This window comes from Patagioenas fasciata, chromosome 31 (genome assembly GCF_037038585.1).
Source record: "Patagioenas fasciata isolate bPatFas1 chromosome 31, bPatFas1.hap1, whole genome shotgun sequence".
Taxonomy (NCBI): domain Eukaryota; kingdom Metazoa; phylum Chordata; class Aves; order Columbiformes; family Columbidae; genus Patagioenas; species Patagioenas fasciata.
In genome coordinates, this window is record NC_092550.1 from 4,034,174 (window position 1) to 4,053,731 (window position 19,558).

The window sequence follows — 19,558 nt, forward strand, 5'->3', positions numbered from 1 at the left end:
CCCCATCCGACCCCCCCATCCCATCCGACCCCCCCGTCCCACCCCATCCCCCCCACCCCATCCAACCCCCCCCCAGTTCCCTCTGACCCCCCCAATCCCATCCAACCACCCCACCCCATCCACCCCCCCACCCCATCCCCCCCCCCGTCCCATCCGACCCCCCCATTCCCTCTGACCCCCCCATTCCCCCTGCCCCCCCAACGTGCTCTGCCCCCCCAGATCTCCGTGGGCCGCCGGGACGACCCCCCCCCCAAATCGCGCCGTGGTTTCACCCTCCCCGGGGCCGCCCTGTGGGGCCGGGACCCCCACGGTGAGTGGGGGGGGCCCCCCCGTGACCCCCCGTGACCCCCCGTGACCCCCCAACCGGGGACCCCCCATGACCCCCCCCATGACCCCCCCAAACCGGGGACCCCCCCCTTTTATCCCCACAGGCGCTGAGTTCAGAGCAACCAAAGGGGCCGAGGGAGAAGGTACCGGGACCCCCCCCCAAAAATGGGACCCCCCCCCAATGTGGGAAAACCCCCAGATTGGACCCCCCCCAATTGGGGACCCCAAAAATGGGACCCTCCCAAAAATGAGACCCCCCCTAAAATGAGGACTCCCCCCCAAATTGGACCCCCCGAAATGCCCCCCCCATTCACCCCCATCCCGGGTGGGGGGGGGTCCCGATCGTGGGGGTTCAGCCGATATTTGGGGGTCGGGGGGGCGTCGCTGACCCCCCGCCCCCCCCAGCCGAGAAGCCGCCGCCCCCCGAGCGCCGGGGCCCCCCCCGCGTGGATGGGGGGGCAGGGGGGGTCGCTCGACCCCGGGGGGGCACAAGCGGCCCCGCCCCCCCCGAGCCCCCCCCCGGCGTGGCCATCACCGTCACCCCTCCCCCCCCGGGGGACGACGACGCAGGTGGGGGGGAGGGGTGGGGGGGTGGGGTTTGGGGTGGGGGGGTTGGAGTGGGGGGGGTTGGGGTTTGGGGGGAGGGGTTTGGGGGGGGGGTTGGGGTTGGGGGAGGGGTTTGGGGTGGGGGGTTGGGGGGAGTGGTTTGGGGGGGGGGTTTGGGGTGGGGGGTGGTTGGGGTTTGGGGGGAGGGGGTTGGAGGGGGGGGTTGGGTTGGCGGGAGGGGTTTGGGGTGGGGGGGTTGGGGTGGGGGGGGTTGGGTGGGGGGTTGGGGGTGGTTGGGGTTTGGGGGGAGGGGGTTGGGGTGGGGGGGTTGAGTGGGGGGGGTTGAGTGGGGGGGGAGGGGTTTGGGGGTGGGGGGGTTGGGAGGTTGGGGGTTGGGGGAGGGGTTTGGGGGGGAGGGGTTTTGGGTTGGGTGGGGGGGAGGGGTTTTGGGTTGGGGGCGTTGGGGTTTGGGGGAGGGGTCTCGCTGACCCCCCTGACCCCCCCGCCCCCCAGGACCTGACCCCCCCCCCGAGGACTCCGGGGCCCCCCCCCCGCGGGACCCCCCCCCCGAGCAGCCCCGCCCCCCGGAGGACGGGGGGGACCCCGAGAGGTGGGACCCGGGACCCCCCTTAACGGCCCCTGATTAACGGCCCCTAATTAGCGACCCCATTAACCCCCGGATCACCCCCCCCCCGTCGGACCCCCCACCCAATTAAAACGCCCATCAGACCCCCCCGTTACCGCCCCCAATTAAAACAGCCCCGATTGGCCGAGCCCTAATTAGCGCCCTCTAATTAGCTCCTCCCCCCAATTAAAGCGTGGTTTGAGTTCCCGCCCCCCCCATCAGGAAAAACAATGAGCCCGCGTGCAATTAACAGCTGCTTAATTAGCGACCCCGCCCCAATTATCACCCGTGGGTGCCCCCCATGACCCCCCATGACCTCACTGAATGACCCCATGACCCCCCACATGACCCCATGACCCTCCCATGACCCCCCACATGACCCTGTGACCCCCCCATGACCTCACTGCATGACCCCGTGACCCCCCCGCATGACCCCATGACCCCCCCACATGACCCCATGCACCCCCACATGACCCCGTGACCCCTCCCGCATGACCCTGTGACCCCTGCTGCATGACCCCCACATGACCCCTTGACCCCTCCCGCATGACCCCCGCATGACCCCGTGACCCCCCCGCATGACCCCATGACCCCCCCCACATGACCCCGTGACCCCCCCGCATGACCCCACGACCCCTCCTGCATGATCCCCTGACCCTCCCACATGACCCCATGACCCCTCCCGCATGACCCCCGCATGCCCCCGTGACCCCTCCCGCATGACCCCCGCATGACCCCGTGACCCTTCCCGCATGACCCCGCATGCCCCCGTGACCCCGCCCCTCTCTCCCCAGACGCTGGATCAGGTCGGTGGTCGCTGCCCCCCCCCTTCCCCCCCTTTTCACGCCCGGGGGGCACCGGGAACGGCCCCTTAGGGACACAGAGACGCAGCAAGTACCCCCCCCCAAAACACCCCCCAAAACACCCCCCCCAAAACACCCCCCAAAACACCCCCCAAAAACACCCCCCCAAAACACCCCCCAAAACACCCCCCCAAAACACCCCCCAAAACACCCCCCCAAACACCCCCCCCAAAACACCCCCCAAAACACCCCCCATAGCCCCCATAGCCCCCATAACCCCCATAGCCCACATAGCCCCCATAGCCCCCCATAGCCCCCATAGCCGCCATAGCCCCCATAGCCCCCCATAGTCCCCCATAGCCCCCATAGCCCCCATAGCCCCCCATAGCCCCCCATAGCCCCCATAACCCCCATAGCCCCCATAGCCGCCATAGCCCCCATAGCCCCCCATAGCCCCCCATAGCCCCCATAGCCCCCATAGCCCCCCATAGACCCCCCATAGCCCCCATAGCCCCCATAGCCCCCCATAGCCCCCCATAGCCCCCATAACCCCCATAGCCCCCATAGCCCCCATAGCCCCCCGGGCTGCCCCCCCCTTCACCCCGTGCTGTTCTGACCCCCCCAAATTCTCACCCTTTTCCCCCCCCCTTGCGCCCCCCCCACCATGATCTGTGTGACCCCCCCGTGCCCCCCCGTGATGTGTGTGACCCCCGTGATGTGTGTGCCCCCCCCGTGACCCCTGTGACCCCCCGTGCCCCCCCGTGCCCCCCGCCCCCCCCGCCCCCGCAGGCTCCCGGGCCGGCTGAGCCGCTCCCAGAGCCTCCGCGCCCCCCCCCAGCGCAAACCATCGCGGGGCGGGGCGGGGGGGGACGGGGCCGCGCGCCGCGCCCCCCCCCGCTCCCGCAGCGACGTGGACCTGCCCGCCCAGCCCCGCCCCGGCGCCGGGGGGGGCCCCACGTAGGTGGAGCCGGGACCCCCCCAACAACCACGGGTGACCCCCCCGAGCCCAGGGCGACCCCGGACCCCCCCGCGAGAACCCCAGTGCACCCCCAAGATCCACGGGTTTCACCCCAAAATCCCCCCCAAAATCCCCGAGTTTCACCCCAAAATCCTCCCCAAAATCCCCGAGTTTCACCCCAAAATCCCCCCCAAAATCCCCGAGTTTCACCCCAAATTCCCCCCCCCAAAATCCCCGAATTTCACCCCCCAAGTTCTGCCCCAAAGTCCCCAAATTTCCCCCCAAAATCCCCCCCAAAATCCCCAAATTTCCCCCAAAATTCCCCCAAGTTCTGCCCCAAAGTCCCCAAATTTCCCCCCAAATTTCCCCCCAAAATTCCCCCCAAAGTCCCCAAATTCCAGCCCCAAATCCCCCCCCAATCCCCAAATTTCCCCCCCCAAGTTCTGCCCCAAAGTCCCAAAATTTCACCCCAAAATTTCACCCCAAAATTCCCGAATTTCACCCCAAAATCCCCAAATTTCCCCCCAAATTCCCCCCCCAAGTTCTGCCCCAAAATCTTAAAATTCCCCCCAAAAATCCCCAAATTTCCCCCCAAAATTCCCCCCCAAAATCCCCAAATCCCCCCCAAATCCCCCAATTTCCCCCCCAGGTTCTGCCCCAAACTCCCCAAATCCCACCCCAGAATCCACCCCCCCCGGGCTCACCCACCTGCACCACTTGGGGGGGATTTTGGGATGGGGATCCCCCCTCCCCCCATATGAACCCCTTCCCCGCCCCCCCATACGAACCCATCCCCCCCCGCAGCGTGGACCAGGCCGCCCCGGGGGGGCCCGAGCCCCCCCCGCCCGTGCTGCCCCCCCCGCCCGAGGAGCCGGACCCGGAGCCCCCCCCGTGGCGCCAGATGGTTCCTCCCGAGCGGCTGCGGGCGCTGAGCAAGAGCGAGGTCAAGCGCCAGGAGGTCATCAATGGTGAGGCCCAAAATGGGGGGGGGCGACCCCCAAAAACCAGGCAGGGACCCCAAAACACGGGTTAGAGACCCCAAAAATGGGACTGGGACCCCAAAAAAGGGACTGGGACCCCAAAAAACGGGACTGGGACCCCCCCGGGGTGACACTGAGCGCCCACAGTGACGCTGACCCCCCCCGAGCTGCTCCCAATGGAACGTCCCGCGGGGCAGCTGGGGCCGTTCTGCCCCAAACCGGGCCGTTTTTCCGCCAAAAAACTCCCCCAAGAGACCCCAGGGACCCCCCCACGGGTATCTGACCCCCCCAGGGTGTCACTGTCCCCTTCGGGGTGTCACTGACCCCCCCACAGTGTCGCTGACCCCCCCACAGTGTCACTGACCCCCCCCGAGCTTCCCCCAATGGAACGTCCCGCGGGTGCTGTGGATGCTGCTGGGTGTCTTTTGCTCCAAAATTACCCGTTTCTCCCCCAAAAAACTCCCCCAAGAGGCCCCAGGGACCCCCCCGGGGTGTCAGGGACCCCCCCGGGTGACAATGACCCGCCCACAGTGTCACTGACCCCTTCCTGGTATCACTGACCCCCCCCAAGCTGCTCCCAATGGAACGTCCCGCGGGGCAGCCGGGGCCGTTCTGCCCCAAACCGGGCCGTTTATACCCCAAAAACTGCCCCAAGAGACCCCAGGGACCCCCACCCCGCGGTATCTGTCCCCCCACATTGTCACTGACCCCCCCACAGTGTCGCTGACCCCCCCACAGTGACACTGACCCCCCCCGAGCTTCCCCCAATGGAACGTCCCGCGGGTGCTGTGGATGCTGCTGGGTGTCTTTTGCTCCAAAATTACCCGTTTCTCCCCCAAAAAACTCCCCCAAGAGGCCCCAGGGACCCCCCCGGGGTGTCAGGGACCCCCCCGGGTGACAATGACGCCCCCACAGTGTCACTGACCCCTTCCTGGTGTCACCGACCCCCCCCCGAGCGATCCAGATGGAACGTCCCGCGGGGGCAGCCGGGGCCGTTCTGCCCCAAACCGGGCCGTTTTTCCCCCAAAAAACTGCCCCAAGAAGCCCCAGGGACCCCCCCCGCGGTGTCAGGGCCCCCCCCGGGTGCCAGTGACCCCCCCCGGTGCCGATGCCCCCAGAGCTGTTCCTGACCGAGCACGCCCACGTGCGGATGCTGCGGGTGCTGCTGCAGCTGTTCTGCCGCCCCATGCTGCGCGAGGGCTTCTTCGAGGAGAGGGAGCTGCACAACATCTTCCCCAGCCTGGAGGAGCTGCTGGACGTGCACGGTGGGGGGGGGGGTCCGGGGGGGTCACACGTGGGGGTACGGGGGGGTACAGGGGGGTATATGGGGTGTATGGGGGGCAGGAACTGCACAACATCTTCCCCAGCCTGGAGGAGCTGCTGGACGTGCACGGTGGGGGGGGGTCCGGGGGGGTCCTGGGGGGGTCACACGTGGGGGTACGGGGGGGTACGGGGGGGGTACAGGGGGGTGTATGGGGGTACAGTTGGGTATATGGGGTACAGGGGGTATATGGACGTACAGAGGGGTATATGGGGGTTCAGGGGCTGCAGGGGGTATATGGGGGTGCAGTGGGGTACAGGGGGGTATATGGGGATGCAGGGGGGTGTATGGAGGTTCAGGGGAGTATATGGGGGTACAGGGGGGTATATGGGGTTATATGGGGGTGCAGGGTGTATATGAGAGTACAGGGGGTATGGGGGGTATATGGGGATATATGAGGGTATGGGGGGTATATGGGGCTCCATGGGGTAAAGGGGGTACGGGGGGTATATGGGGGGGTATATGGGGGTTCAGGGGGTGCAGGGGGGTATATGGGGGTATATGTGGGTTCAGGGGTGTGGGGGGGTATATGGGGGTATATGTGGGTTCCGGGGTGTGGGGGGGTATATGGGGGGGGTATATGGGGGTTCCGGGGTGTGGGGGGGTATATGGGGGGGGTATATGTGGGTTCCGGGGTGCGGGGGGGTATATGGGGGGGGTATATGTGGGTTCCGGGGTGCGGGGGGGTATATGGGGGTATATGTGGGTTCAGGGGTGCGGGGGGGTATATGGGGGGGGTATATGTGGGTTCCGGGGTGCGGGGGGGTATATGGGGGTATATGTGGGTTCCGGGGTGTGGGGGGGTATATGGGGGTATATGTGGGTTCTGGGGTGTGGGGGGGTATATGGGGGGGGTATATGTGGGTTCCGGGGTGTGGGGGGGTATATGGGGGGGGTATATGTGGGTTCAGGGGTGCGGGGGGGTATATGGGGGGGGTATATGTGGGTTCCGGGGTGTGGGGGTGTCCGTGACCCCCGCGGTGCCCCCAGCGCTGTTCCTGGAGGGGCTGCGGCGGCGGCGGGAGGAGAGCGGCTTCGTCATCGGGGACATCGGGGACCTGCTGCTGGCCACGGTGCGCGTGCAACAGGGCGTGCGAGAGTGAGTGTGCAAGAGTGAGTGTGCAAGAGTGAGCGTGCAGAGGGAGGGACGCGCTGCTGGCCACGGTGCGCGTGCAAAGGGGCGTGCAAAGGGGCGTGCAAGAGTGAGTGTGCAAGAGTGAGTGTGCAAGAGTGAGCGTGCAGAGGGAGGGACGCGCTGCTGGCCACGGTGCGCGTGCAAAGGGGCGTGCAAAGGGGTGTGCAAGAGTGAGTGTGCAACCCTGAGAGCGTGCAGAGGGAGGGACGCGCTGCTGGCCACGGTGCGCGTGCAAAGGGGCGTGCGAAGGGGCGTGCAAAGGGGCGTGCAAAGGGGCGTGCGAAGGGGCGTGCGAAGGGGCGTGCGAAGGGGCGTGCGAGAGTGAGCGTGCAACCCTGAGAGCGTGCAGAGGGAGGGACGCGCTGCTGGCCACGGTGCGCGTGCAAAGGGGCGTGCAAAGGGGTGTGCAAAGGGGTGTGCAAGAGTGAGTGTGCAGAGGGAGGGATGTCGATGATGTCTATGATGTCTACGATGTGTATGATGTGTACGATGTATGTATCCTATACGTTCAGTTTGGGGGCGCCGAGGGCGGGTGGTTCCGCAAGCTCTCCGCGCGGTTCTGCAGCCGCCAGCCGTTCGCGCTCGAGCAGCTCAAGGCCAAGCAGAGGAAGGACCCGCGCTTCTGCCACTTCATACAGGTGACCCCGGGACCCCGGGACCCCCCCAACTCCCCCCAGTGTCCCCGTGTCCCCCCACATCCCCCAGTGTCCCCCCCAGGTCCCCCCAGTGTCCCCTGTGCCCCCCCGTACCCCCCCATATCCCCCTGTGTCCCCTCAGTGTCCCCCCCAGGTCCCCCCAGTATCCCCCAATGTCCCCCAGTGTCCCCAGTGTCCCCAATGTCCCCATGTCCCCCCATGTCCCCCACATCCCCCAATGTCCCCAGTGTCCCCATGTCCCCAATGTCCCCATGTCCCCTCATGTCCCCATGATGTCCCCACGTCCCCCAACGTCCCCATGATGTCCCCATGACGTGCCCATGTCCCCCAGTGTCCCCATGATGTCCCCATATCCCCCCAGGTCCCCCCACGTCCTCATGTCCCCCAATGTCCCCATGTCCCCACATCCCCCCCCGTCCCCCCATGTCCCCATGATGTCCCCGTGATGTCCCCGTGATGTCCCCATGATGTCCCCGTGATGTCCCCGTGATGTCCCCGTGACGTCCCCATGACGTCCCCGTGACGTCCCCGTGACGTCCCCATGATGTCCCCGTGACGTCCCCGTGATGTCCCCGTGACGTCCCCGTGATGTCCCCATGACGTCCCCATGATGTCCCCATGACATCCCCATGATGTCCCCGTGACGTCCCCGTGATGTCCCCATGACGTCCCCGTGATGTCCCCGTGACGTCCCCATGATGTCCCCGTGACGTCCCCATGACGTCCCCGTGACGTCCCCATGACGTCCCCATGATGTCCCCATGGTGTCCCCGCGATGTCCCCATGACGTCCCCATGACGTCCCCGTGATGTCCCCGTGATGTCCCCATGATGTCCCCATGACATCCCCATGATGTCCCCATGATGTCCCCGTGATGTCCCCGCGATGTCCCCGTGACGTCCCCGTGATGTCCCCATGATGTCCCCGTGATGTCCCCGTGATGTCCCCGTGATGTCCCCATGACGTCCCCGCGATGTCCCCGTGACGTCCCCGTGATGTCCCCATGATGTCCCCATGACGTCCCCGCGATGTCCCCGTGACGTCCCCATGACGTCCCCATGATGTCCCCATGATGTCCCCGTGACATCCCCATGACGTCCCCATGACGTCCCCGCGATGTCCCCGCGATGTCCCCGTGTCCCCAGGAGGCCGAGTCCCAGCCGCGCTGCCGCCGCCTGCAGCTCCGGGACATCATCCCCACCGAGATGCAGCGGCTCACCAAGTACCCCCTGCTGCTGCACAGCGTGGCCAAGTGCACCGGTCAGTGCACCCCAAAACCCGCCCTGCACCCCACTGCACCCCAAACCCAACACCCCCTCACCAAGTACCCCCTGCTGCTGCACAGCGTGGCCAAGTGCACCGGTCAGTGCACCCCAAAACCCGCCCGGCCCCCCACTGCACCCCCACTGCACCCCAACCCCCCCCACTGCACCCCAGAACCCCCGCTGCACCCCAAACCCCCCCTGCACCCCAAAACCAACCCAACCCCCCCACTGCACCCCCACTGCACCCCAAACCCCCCCTGCACCCCAAACCCCCCCTGCACCCCAAAACCAACCCAAACCCCCCCACTGCACCCCCCCTGCACCCCAACCCCCCCCCACTGCACCCCAACCCCCCCAGAGCCAACACTGCACCCCAAACCCCCCCAAGCCCCCGCAGCTGCTGCACAGCGTGGCCAAGCGCACCATGGGGGGGTCATTGCACCCCAAACCCCCTGCACCCCAAACCCCCCTGCACCCCAAACCCCCCTGCACCCCAAAACCCCTGCACCCCAAACCCCCTGCACCCCAAAACCCCCTGCACCCCAAAACCCCTGCACCCCAAACCCCCTGCACCCCAAACCCCCCTGCACCCCAAAACCCCCTGCACCCCAAAACCCCTGCACCCCAAACCCCCTGCACCCCAAACCCCCCTGCACCCCAAAACCCCCTGCACCCCAAAACCCCTGCACCCCAAACCCCCTGCACCCCAAACCCCCCTGCACCCCAAAACCCCCTGCACCCCAAAACCCCTGCACCCCAAACCCCCTGCACCCCAAACCCCCCTGCACCCCAAAACCCCCTGCACCCCAAAACCCCTGCACCCCAAACCCCCTGCACCCCAAAACCCCTGCACCCCAAACCCCCCTGCACCCCAAAACCCCTGCACCCCAAACCCCCTGCACCCCAAACCCCCCTGCACCCCAAAACCCCCTGCACCCCAAAACCCCTGCACCCCAAACCCCCCTGCACCCCAAAACCCCCTGCACCCCAACCCCCCCAGAGCCAACACTGCACCCCAAACCCCCCCAAGCCCCCGCAGCTGCTGCACAGCGTGGCCAAGCGCGCCATGGGGGGGTCATTGCACCCCAAACCCCCTGCACCCCAAAACCCCTGCACCCCAAACCCCCCTGACCCCCCGACCCCCCCCGACCCCCCCCAAACCCCCCGACCCCGGTGCGTGCGCAGAGGCCCCGGGCGAGCGCGCCCGCGTGGAGCAGGCGGCCGAGTGCTGCCGGCAGATCCTGGACCACGTGAACCAGGAGGTGCGGGACATGGAGAACCTCATGGTGCGCACCCCGAAACCACAGCACCCCGAAACGTGGCACCCCAAAAACGCGGCACCCCGAAATGCGGGCACCCCAAAACCACGGCACCCCGAAACCACAGCACCCCAAAAACACGGCACCCCGAAACGCGGGCACCCCGAAACCACAGCACCCCGAAACCACAGCACCCCGAAATGCGGCACCCCTAAACCACAGCACCCCGAAACGCGGCACCCCAAAAACGCGGGTACCCCAAAACCACAGCACCCCGAAACGCGGGCACCCCGAAACCACAGCACCCCGAAACGCGGGCACCCCGAAACGCGGGCACCCCGAAACCACAGCACCCCTAAACCGCGGCACCCCGAAACGCGGCACCCCAAAATGCAGCACCCCGAAACCACAGCACCCCAAAAACGCGGGTACCCCCAAACCGTGGCATCCCCAAAACACGGGTACCCCAAAACCACGAGTACCCCAAAACCAACAGCACCCCAAAACCCCTTGGGCACCCCAAAACCCCCCTGGGCACCCCAACCCCCCCAGCACCCCAAAAGCCCCAGGTACCCCAAAGCCTCCCTGGGCTCCCCCAAACCCCCCAAACCACCCAGGCACCCCAAAACCTCCCCTGGGCCCCCAATTCCCCCCCCCGGGTACCCCAAACCCCCCCGGGTACCCCAAACCCCCCGGGTACCCCAAACCCCCTGGGTACCCCAAACCCCCCGGGCACCCCAAACCCCCTGAGCACCCCAAACCCCCCGGGCACCCCAAACCCCCTGAGCACCCCAAACCCCCTGGGCACCCCAAACCCCCCGGGCACCCCAAACCCCCTGGGCACCCCAAACCCCCCCGGGCACCCCAAACCCCCCGGGCACCCCAAAACCCCCCTGGGCACCCCAAACCCCCGGGCACCCCAAACCCCCCTGAGCACCCCAAAACCCCCCTGAGCACCCCAAACCCCCCTGAGCACCCCATCCATCTCCCCCAGAAACTGAAGGACTACCAGCGGCGCCTGGACCTTTCCTACCTGAAACAGAGCGGGGACCCCCTGCTCAGCGAGTTCAAGGTGGGGGGGACCCCGAATCCCCTGACCCCAAACCCCCTGACCCCAAATCCCCCTGACCCCAAACCCCCTGACCCCAAATCCCCTGACCCCAAATCCCCCTGACCCCAAACCCCCTGACCCCAAACCCCCTGACCCCAAATCCCCTGACCCCAAACCCCCTGACCCCAAACCCCCCTGACCCCAAATCCCCCTGACCCCAAATCCCCTGACCCCAAACCCCCTGACCCCAAATCCCCCTGACCCCAAACCCCCCTGACCCCAAATCCCCCTGACCCCAAATCCCCTGACCCCAAACCACCCTGACCCCAAACCCCCTGACCCCAAATCCCCTGACCTCCAAACCCCCTGACCCCCAAACCCCCTGACCCCAAACCCCCTGACCCCCAAACCCCCTGACCCCAAACCCCTGACCCCAAACCCCCCTGACCCCAAACCCCCTGACCCCAAACCCCCCTGACCCCGAACCCCCTGACCCCGAACCCCCTGACCCCAAACCCCCCTGACCCCAAACCCCTGAACCCCAAACCCCCTGACCCCCCAAACCCCCCTGCCCCCCAGAGCACGGACATCACGAAGTGCACGCTGGTGCACGAGGGGCCCCCAAACCCCCCATAAACCCCCCTGACCCCCTGAACCCCCAAACCCCCCATAAACCCCCCTGACCCCCCAAACCCCCCTGCCCCCAGAGCACGGACATCACGAAGCGCACGCTGGTGCACGAGGGGCCGCTCACCTGGCGCGTGACCCGGGACAAGGCCGTGGGTGAGCGGGGCCGGGGTCCCCGGGTCCCCCCGTTTGCGGAGCCGGGGCCGGGCTGACCCCCCGTTTCGGGTCCCCCCGCTCTCGGGGTCCCCGGGGTCCCGCAGAGGTGCAGGTGCTGCTGCTGGACGAGCTGCTGGTGCTGCTGCAGCGCCAGGAGGAGCGGCTGGTGCTGCGGGGACACAGCCGCCCCCCGGCCCCCGCGCACGACGGCCGGCGCACGCTCAGCCCCGTCATCCGGCTCCGCTGCGCCATCACGCGCGACGTGGCCACCGGTGCGGGGAGGGGGGGCACGGGGTCGGTTTGGGGGTGCACGGGTCGGTTTGGGGGTGCACGGGTGGATCTGGGGCTGCAGGAACATCAATGGGGTCCTGGGGTCACGGGTGTCCCCGTCATCCGGCTCCGCTGCGCCATCACCCGCGACGTGGCCACCGGTCAGGGTTTGGGGGGCACGGGTCGGTTTGGGGGTGCACGGGTGGAGCTGGGGGTGCACGGGTGGATCTGGGGCTGCAGGAGCATCCATGGGGACCGGGGGGTCACGGGTGTCCCCGTCATCCGGCTCCGCTGCGCCATCACCCGCGACGTGGCCACCGGTGCGGGGAGGGGGGGCACGGGTCGGTTTGGGGGTGCACGGGTGGATCTGGGGGTGCAGGAGCATCCATGGGGACGGGGGGTCACGGGTGTCCCCGTCATCCGGCTCCGCTGCGCCATCACCCGCGACGTGGCCACCGGTCAGGGTTTGGGGGGCACGGGGTCGGTTTGGGGGTGCACGGGTCGGTTTGGGGGTGCAGGGGTGGATCTGGGGGTGCATGGGTCGGTTTGGGGGTGCAGGGGTCGGTTTGGGGGTGCACGGGTCGGTTTGGGGGTGCAGGGGTGGATCTGGGGGGTCCAGTGCTCATTTTGGGGGGGCCCAGGGCTCATTTTTGGGGAGGTCCAGCGCTCAATTTGGGGGTTCAGGGGCTCATTTTGGGGTCTCCAGGGGCTCATTTTGGGGGGGTCCAGGGCTCATTTTGGGGGGGTCCAGGTCGGATTTTTGGGGGGTCCAGGACTCATTTTGGGGGGGTCCAAGGGTCATTTTGGGGGGATCCTGGGCTCATTTTGTTTGTCCTGGGCTCGTTTTGGGGTGTCCAGGGGCTCATTTTGGGGGTCCAGGGCTCAGTTCGGGGGGGGTCCAGGGTGCATTTTGGGGGGTGTCCAGGACTCATTTTGGAGGGGGTCCAGGGCTCATTTTGGGGGGGGTCCAGGGCTCATTTTGGGGTGTCCAGGGCTCATTTGGGGGGGGGTCCTGGGCTCATTTTGGGGGGGGTGTCCAGGACTCATTTTGGGGGGGGTCCAGGGCTCATTTTGGGGTGTCCAGGACTCATTTTGGGGGGGGTCCAGGGCTCATTTTGGGGTGTCCAGGGCTCATTTGGGGGGGGTCCAGGGCTCATTTTGTGGGGGGGGTCCAGGGTTCATTTTGGGCGGGGTCCAGGGCTCATTTTGGGGTGTCCAGGGCTCATTTGGGGGGGGGGGCCTGGGCTCATTTTGGGGGGTGTCCAGGGCTCATTTTGGGGGGGGTCCTGGGCTCATTTTGGTGTCACCCGTGGGTCCCTTGGGCGCATTCAGGGCCCAGTTTTGGGGTCCTTGGGCTGGGGGTCTTGGGTGTGGACCCTGAAGCCCCTCCTGCCTGTGACCCACCCGTGACCCCGTGAGCCCCCGTGACCCCCCGTGACCCCGTGACCCCTTGCCCCCCCAGACCCGCGCGCGTTCTACGTCATCGTGAGCTGGGAGGGGGGGGCGCAGATCTACGAGCTGGTGGCGCAGACGGCGGCCGAGAGGAGGAGGTGGGGCCCCAAATCCGCCCGGACCCCAAACTGCACCCCCGTTCTGCCCCCCCCCAAAAACCACCCCAAACTGCACCCCCAGAACCTGCCCCCCCCAAAAACCACCCCAAACTGCACCCCCGTTCTGCCCCCCCCCAAAAACCACCCCAAACTGCACCCCCGTTCTGCCCCCGAACCCAGAACCTGCCCCCCCCCAAAAACCACCCCAAACTGCACCCCCGTTCTGCCCCCCCCCAAAAACCACCCCAAACTGCACCCCCGTTCTGCCCCCCCCCAAAAACCACCCCAAACTGCACCCCCAGAACCTGCCCCCCCCAAAAACCACCCCAAACTGCACCCCCGTTCTGCCCCCAACCCCAGAACCTGCCCCCCCCCAAAAACCACCCCAAACTGCACCCCAGTTCTGCCCCAACCCCAGAACCTGCCCCCCCCCCAAAAACCACCCCAAACTGCACCCCCGTTCTGCCCCCACCCCAGAACCTGCCCCCCCCCCAAAAACCACCCCAAACTGCACCCCCGTTCTGCCCCAACCCCAGAACCTGCCCCCCCCCAAAAACCACCCCAAACTGCACCCCCGTTCTGCCCCCAACCCCAGAACCTGCCCCCCCCCCAAAAACCACCCCAAACTGCACCCCCGTTCTGCCCCCGAACCCAGAACCTGCCCCCCCCCCCAAAAACCACCCCAAACTGCACCCCCGTTCTGCCCCAACCCCAGAACCTGCCCCCCCCCAAAAACCACCCCAAACTGCACCCCCGTTCTGCCCCAACCCCAGAACCTGCCCCCCCCCCAAAAACCACCCCAAACTGCACCCCAGTTCTGCCCCCAACCCCAGAACCTGCCCCCCCAGACCCCAAAATCTGCCCCTTGAACCCCAAAATCTGCCCCCAGACCCCAAAATCTGCCCCTTGAACCCCAAAATCTGCCCCCCCAGACCCCAAAATCTTCTCCCCTGCACCCCAAAGGTGGGAGGGGGCGGGGCTGTTTGGGGGGCTGTGGGGTTTTGGGGGGTTCAGGGGTGCTGGGGGGGGGTTCTGGGGGCTTGGGGGGGGTCCCGTTTTTGGGGTGCTCTGATCCCCCCATCCCCCCCCCCCAGCTGGTGCACCATGATCAGCGGGGGGGGTGATTTGGGGGTGTCTATGGGGGTCTGGGGGGGTCTGGGGGGGTCTGGGTGTTTTGGGGTGCGCTGATCCCCCCATCCCCCCCCAGCTGGTGCACCATGATCAGCCAGGCCGCCGGGTCCCTGAAGCTGCCGGGGGGGCCCCAGCGGGGCAAGGGGGGGCAGGGGGGCCCCCCCGGACCCCAAGAGTGAGTGGGGGGGGTGCAGGTTTGGGGGGGATGGGGGGCGGGGTTTGTTTGGGGGGGTGGGGTGGGGGGGCTGTTTTGGGGTACAGGGGTTTGGGGCCAAGAGGCGTTTGGGGTGGGGGGTGCAGGTGGGGGGGGCTGATGGGGGTGGGTTTTGGGGGGATATGTGGGGATTTGGGGGGGGGTGTTTTGGGGTGGGGGGGGGGGGTCTTGATGTTCACTGACACCCCCCCCCCAATTTGTCCCCCCCCAGGGTGGAAAACGCGGGGACCCTGAAGGAGCCGCTGCCCCTGGAGGGTGAGGGGGGGTTGGGGGGGCTTTGGGGGCCCAGGGGGTGTGTGGGCGATTTGGGGGGTCCGGGGGGGGTTTCAGGGGCTTTTTGGGGTGTGGGGGGGTCTGGGAGGTCTGGGGGGGCCAGGAGGCGCTGGAGGGGCCTGGGGGGTTTTGGGGGGGCTTTGGGGGTTTTGGGGGGGCTTGGTGGTTCCAGGGGGTTTTGGGGGGTCTGGGGACTTTGGGGGGGTTTGGGGGATTTGGGGGGGTTTGGGGGGCTCTGGGGGTTCTGGGGGCTTTGGGGGGGGTTTTGGGGGGGCCCAGGAGGCCCTGGAGGGGTCCAGGGGGCTCTGGGGGTTTGGGGGCTCTGGGGGGGCTGGGGGGGCTGGGGGGGCTCTCACGGGCTGTGCCCCCCCCAGAGCGCGAGAAGGAGGGGGCGGGGGAGGGGACGGAGGCGCTGGGGGGGCCGCCCCCCCCCGAGCAGCAGGAGCTGCAGAGGGAGCTCAGCAGGGACCCCCCCCCGAGCCTGGGGGCACCCCCGGGGGGGCTGGCGGAGGCGGCGCTGGAAACAGGTGAGGGGACCCCCCCGGGACCCCCCCGGGACCCCCCCAGGACCCCAGAGCCCCCCAGAGCCCCTGCGGACGCACTGACCCCCCCACACCCCCCCAGACCCCCAAACTCCGCCTCCTGCCCCCCCAGACCCCCAGTGACCCCCCCTGACCCCCAACCCCCCTCCTGCCCCCCCAGACCCCCAGTGACCCCCCCTGACCCCCCAACCCCCCTCCTGCCCCCCCAGACCCCCAGTGACCTCCCCTGACCCCCCCCACCCCCCCTCCTGCCCCCCCAGACCCCCAGTGACCCCCCCTGACCCCCCAACCCCCCTCCTGCCCCCCCAGACCCCCAGTGACCTCCCCTGACCCCCCCCACCCCCCCTCCTGCCCCCCCAGACCCCCAGTGACCCCCCCTGACCCCCCAACCCCCCTCCTGCCCCCCCAGACCCCCAGTGACCCCCCCAGACCCCCAACCCCCCTCCTGCCCCCCCAGACCCCAGTGACCCCCCCTGACCCCCCAACCCCCTCCTGCCCCCCCAGACCCCCAGTGACCCCCCCTGACCCCCCAACCCCCCCTCCTGCCCCCCCAGACCCCCAGTGACCCCCCCTGACCCCCCAACCCCCCTCCTGCCCCCCCAGACCCCCAGTGACCCCCCCTGACCCCCCAACCCCCCCTCCTGCCCCCCCAGACCCCCAGTGACCCCCCCTGACCCCCCAACCCCCTCTCCTGCCCCCCCAGACCCCCAGTGACCCCCCCAGACCCCCAACCCCCCTCCTGCCCCCCCAGACCCCCAGTGACCCCCCCTGACCCCCCAACCCCCCCTCCTGCCCCCCCAGACCCCCAGTGACCCCCCCTGACCCCCCAACCCCCCTCCTGCCCCCCCAGACCCCAGTGACCCCCCCTGACCCCCCAACCCCCCCTCCTGCCCCCCCAGACCCCCAGTGACCCCCCCTGACCCCCCAACCCCCCTCCTGCCCCCCCAGACCCCCAGTGACCCCCCCTGACCCCCCAACCCCCCTCCTGCCCCCCCAGACCCCAGTGACCCCCCCTGACCCCCCAACCCCCCTCCTGCCCCCCCAGACCCCCAGTGACCCCCCCTGACCCCCCAACCCCCCTCCTGCCCCCCCAGACCCCCAGTGACCCCCCCAGACCCCCCAACCCCCCTCCTGCCCCCCCAGACCCCCAGTGACCCCCCCTGACCCCCCAACCCCCCTCCTGCCCCCCCAGACCCCCAGTGACCCCCCCTGACCCCCCAACCCCCCTCCTGCCCCCCCAGACCCCCAGCGACCCCCCCCAGACCCCCAACCCCCCTCCTGCCCCCCCAGACCCCCAGTGACCCCCCCAGACCCCCAACCCCCCTCCTGCCCCCCCAGACCCCCAGTGACCCCCCCAGACCCCCAACCCCCCTCCTGCCCCCCCAGACCCCCAGTGACCCCCCCCAGACCCCCAACCCCCCTCCTGCCCCCCAGACCCCCAGTGACCCCCCCTGACCCCCAACCCCCCTCCTGCCCCCCCAGACCCCCAGTGACCCCCCCTGACCCCCCAACCCCCCTCCTGCCCCCCCAGACCCCCAGTGACCCCCCCTGACCCCCCAACCCCCCTCCTGCCCCCCCAGACCCCCAGTGACCCCCCCTGACCCCCCAACCCCCCTCCTGCCCCCCCAGACCCCCAGTGACCCCCCCTGACCCCCCAACCCCCCTCCTGCCCCCCCAGACCCCCAGTGACCCCCCCTGACCCCCCACCCCCCCTCCTGCCCCCCCAGTCTCGAGGCTCCAGCAGCTGCTGCCCCCATTGGCCACCGGGGACCGGGACAGCGGTGACGTCATCGGGGCCGCCGGTGATGTCAGCAGTGACGTCATCGCCGGGGTCCCCCCCGAGCAGCCCTGGGGGGGCCCCGACCCCAACGTCCCCCCCCCCACGGTGGGGCAGCAGCGGGACGCGGGGGATGGGGCCGAGAGCGAGGAGGGGGGCGCAGGTACGGGGGGGCCGGGATTGGGGACACGGGGGGACATGGGGGGGGGGCGGGGGGGGCGGGTTTGGGGGGACATAGAGGGGGCGGGGGGGGGGCGGGTTTGGGGGGGCACCAGGGGATGGTGGGGACACTGCGGGACTTGGGGGGGGGCACCAAGATTTGGGGGACATGGGGGGGCACTTGGGGACACCAAGGGATTTTGGGGGGGGGACACAGGTTTGGGGTTTGGGGGGGGACCCAGGTTTGGGGTTTGGAGAGGGGGGACACACAGGTTTGGGGGGGGGGACACACAGGTTTGGGGGGGGGACACAGGTTTGGGGGGGGCACTTTGGGGTGGGGGGTGGTTTGGGAGGGCACCAGGGGGCTGGGGGGGGCACCGGTGGGATCCGGATTGGGGGGAGGGGGCGAGATTTGGGGTCATTTTTTGGGGTGACTCCGGGGCACTTCAAACTCTGACCCCCCCACCCTTCCCCCCCCAGGGAGCCCCCCCCGCGCCCCCCCTTCCCCCCCTTGGGGGCCGCCCCCCCCGGCCCCCCCCGCCCTTTCCCTGCCCCCCCCCCAGGCGGCGTGGCTGGCGGAGCAGCTGCGGGGGCTGCAGGGGGCGCTGCGGGGGCTGCAGGTGAGCGGGGGGGCGGCAATTTGGGGTTCCCCCCCACACCGGGGGGGTCTGATCCCCCCCCACCCCCCACCGATCTGACCCCCCCACCGATCTGACCCCCCCCACCGATCTGACCCCCCCCCACCGATCTGACCCCCCCACCGATCTGACCCCCCGCCACCGACCTGACCCCCCCCACCGATCTGACCCCCCTCACCGATCTGACCCCCCCCCCACCGATCTGACCCCCCCCGCCGATCTGACCCCCCTCACCGATCTGACCCCCCCCCCCCACCGATCTGACCCCCCACTACCGATCTGACCCCCCCCACCGATCTGACCCCCCCCCCCACCGATCTGACCCCCCCCCACCGATCTGACCCCCCCCACCGATCTGACCCCCCCCCACCGATCTGACACCCCCCCACCGATCTGACCCCCCCCCACCGATCTGACACCCCCCCACCGATCTGACCCCCCCCCACCGATCTGACACCCCCCCCACCGATCTGACCCCCCCCCTCACCGATCTGACCCCCCCCACCGATCTGACCCCCCCCCACCGATCTGACCCCCCCCACACCGATCTGACCCCCCCCCGCCGATCTGACCCCCCCCCACCGATCTGACCCCCCCCACCGATCTGACCCCCCCCCACCGATCTGACACCCCCCCCACCGATCTGACCCCCCCACACCGATCTGACCCCCCCCACCGATCTGACCCCCCCCACCGATCTGACCCCCCCCCACCGATCTGACCCCCCCCACCGATCTGACCCCCCCCCACCGATCTGACCCCCCCAACGCTGCCCCCCCCCAGGAGCTGGAGCAGCGTTACTGGCACCTGCGGGGGCTCCTGGACCGATGTGGCCCCCCCGGGGGCCCCTTCACGTGAGGGGGGGGGGGCTTGGGTCACCCCCCCCCCCCCCCCCCCGCAAGGAGATTCGGGCCCCCCCTCCACGGGCCCGATCCTGATGCAGCCATAACCCCCACAATGGGGGGGGGAACCCCAATTACCCACCCCCCGATTATTCCGGCCCCCCCTTATTATTCCGGGGGGGCCCCGCGCTGCCTCCCCCCCCCCGCATTATTTTTATTCGTTGTTTTTATACATTTGCTGGGATTTTATATAAATATCTTTGGGGGAGGTGGTAGAGACAATTATTGGGGGGGGGGGGAGCCCAGGTGACCCCCCCCCACTGCAGGGACCCCCCCGGCCAGGGGGCGCTTTGGGCTGAGAAACCAAAGAATCCGCCAAATAAACGATGTCGTCGCTTCTCATTTGGGGTTTTTTTTGGGGGGGGGGGGGTCGGTGGGTGTCCCCTCCCAACC

The 19,558-nt window shown here is 68.9% G+C and overlaps 1 protein-coding gene across 3 annotated transcripts in view; it reads left to right on the top strand.

Annotated features, from left to right (window-relative positions):
* Positions 1 to 19,507, top strand: part of ARHGEF1 (Rho guanine nucleotide exchange factor 1) — a 28,201-nt gene extending 8,694 nt beyond the window's left edge. For 2 of the 3 annotated variants that reach the window (XM_071800502.1, XM_071800503.1), the window contains 21 exons: positions 220 to 310; positions 432 to 470; positions 733 to 897; positions 1,387 to 1,483; positions 3,091 to 3,258; positions 4,064 to 4,227; positions 5,358 to 5,504; positions 6,551 to 6,633; positions 7,208 to 7,333; positions 8,497 to 8,611; positions 9,802 to 9,902; positions 10,870 to 10,947; positions 11,634 to 11,709; positions 11,814 to 11,981; positions 13,442 to 13,529; positions 14,737 to 14,835; positions 15,086 to 15,129; positions 15,522 to 15,674; positions 17,417 to 17,629; positions 18,106 to 18,245; positions 19,047 to 19,507. In XM_071800502.1, the coding sequence (XP_071656603.1) occupies positions 220 to 310; positions 432 to 470; positions 733 to 897; positions 1,387 to 1,483; positions 3,091 to 3,258; positions 4,064 to 4,227; positions 5,358 to 5,504; positions 6,551 to 6,633; positions 7,208 to 7,333; positions 8,497 to 8,611; positions 9,802 to 9,902; positions 10,870 to 10,947; positions 11,634 to 11,709; positions 11,814 to 11,981; positions 13,442 to 13,529; positions 14,737 to 14,835; positions 15,086 to 15,129; positions 15,522 to 15,674; positions 17,417 to 17,629; positions 18,106 to 18,245; positions 19,047 to 19,121 (2,430 nt within the window). In that variant the 3' untranslated portion in view covers positions 19,122 to 19,507. The remainder of the gene's footprint in view (positions 1 to 219; positions 311 to 431; positions 471 to 732; positions 898 to 1,386; positions 1,484 to 3,090; positions 3,259 to 4,063; positions 4,228 to 5,357; positions 5,505 to 6,550; positions 6,634 to 7,207; positions 7,334 to 8,496; positions 8,612 to 9,801; positions 9,903 to 10,869; positions 10,948 to 11,633; positions 11,710 to 11,813; positions 11,982 to 13,441; positions 13,530 to 14,736; positions 14,836 to 15,085; positions 15,130 to 15,521; positions 15,675 to 17,416; positions 17,630 to 18,105; positions 18,246 to 19,046) is intronic. The other variant, XM_071800504.1, reaches the window with a different exon arrangement.
* Positions 19,508 to 19,558: the final 51 nt, after the last annotated feature.